The sequence below is a fragment of the Physeter macrocephalus genome, chromosome 4, assembly GCF_002837175.3.
Source record: "Physeter macrocephalus isolate SW-GA chromosome 4, ASM283717v5, whole genome shotgun sequence".
NCBI classification, from domain to species: domain Eukaryota; kingdom Metazoa; phylum Chordata; class Mammalia; order Artiodactyla; family Physeteridae; genus Physeter; species Physeter macrocephalus.
In genome coordinates, this window is record NC_041217.1 from 139,641,118 (window position 1) to 139,642,442 (window position 1,325).

A 1,325-nucleotide genomic window follows, 5' to 3' on the forward strand; every position below is an offset into this window, starting at 1 on the left:
AAAAAAAAAAAAAAAAAAAAAAAATGAGCAGCCTTCAGGCCAAAGCACTGAATAGCCCTCTGAGACAGAAGGGAACCAGAGCATATGCCACAGATCAGAGCTGAGAGTCCCACTATGAATCTGTGAACAAGAGAGTTCAGGGGAGATGCCAGAGCAGTTCTTGTGATTATGGTTTGAGGCCGAGCCCTCAGGCTGAGGTCATGGGTTTAAGCTCTAGGCTTCCCATCCTGTGTATTTGTACCCCACAGGACAAGGTGTTCTGGACAGACCTGGAGAATGAGGCCATTTTCAGTGCAAATCGGCTCAATGGCCTGGAAATCTCCGTCCTAGCTGAGAACCTCAATAACCCACATGACATTGTCATCTTCCATGAGCTGAAGCAGCCAAGAGGTGAGCCTTCCCCAGTCCCAGGTCCGCTGCCCACATCCTCTCCCTCTAGTAGGCAGGCTGTCTTCACATTCATGTCACGTCTCAGCATCCCCAGAAGTAGTGGTAACAGGCCCTCTCATTGGTGGACTGCCTTTTGCTGTCACATATTTTACTTCATTTTGCCTCAAGCTCTTGGTGAACTAAGACTGGGTAGAAATAAATAAATATACAAATGTCCCATTTTTGCCAGTCTTACAAAGTATGGATATTACTGTTCTCATTTAACAGCTGAGGAAGCTGTAGCTCATAGAGGTAAAATAACATTAGCAGGTGGTAGAGCTAAAGCCTAAACTGAGGCCTCTGTCTGATTCCAGAGCTCCTTCGGCCGTAAAGGAGCACATTGCTTCTCATTTGCTATTTGTTCGTACTTTGCAGTGGTATAAAGTAATGTATCCTAGGGCCACCGGTAAGTCGGCTTGCTGTTTGGCAACAGACGCCGGGAATCCTACAATTAGGTTGTCCCTTCCTCTGTCACTAGGATATACTCATTCTAACTGTAATGGGAAGGGTGAAGGTGGGAAAGCAAAAAGGGGTAAGGAGATAAGGTTGGTGCCTGATTCTAGGTTAGAAATTTAAATAAGAAAGAGATATGGCATGTGGCATAGGGAGAAAAAAACATGGACTTTGGAGTCCAACAGACCTCAATTTAAGTTGTCTCCAAAATTACTAGAGGTATAGCTTTGACAAGTTTGTTCTCTTTGAGCCACAGTCTTTTATCTGTTAACCTGGGCATAACACCCCCCCACCCCGAGTTGTCATCAACATTAAATGAAAGTGTGGGAATAGACTTGAGGATATGGGGAGGGGGAAGGGTAAGCTGGGACGAAGGGAGAGAGTGGCATGGACATATATACACTACCAAACGTAAAATAGATAGCTAGGGGGAAGCAGCCGCA

The 1,325-nt window shown here is 45.5% G+C and overlaps 1 protein-coding gene across 20 annotated transcripts in view; it reads left to right on the forward strand.

Annotated features, from left to right (window-relative positions):
- The window catches only part of LRP8 (LDL receptor related protein 8), a 79,174-nt gene that overhangs the window by 65,513 nt on the left and 12,336 nt on the right, over positions 1–1,325 (forward strand). For all 20 annotated transcript variants that reach the window (XM_028489383.2, XM_055084625.1, XM_028489382.2 and 17 more), the window contains one exon: positions 249–390. In XM_028489383.2, the coding sequence (XP_028345184.1) occupies positions 249–390 (142 nt within the window). The remainder of the gene's footprint in view (positions 1–248; positions 391–1,325) is intronic.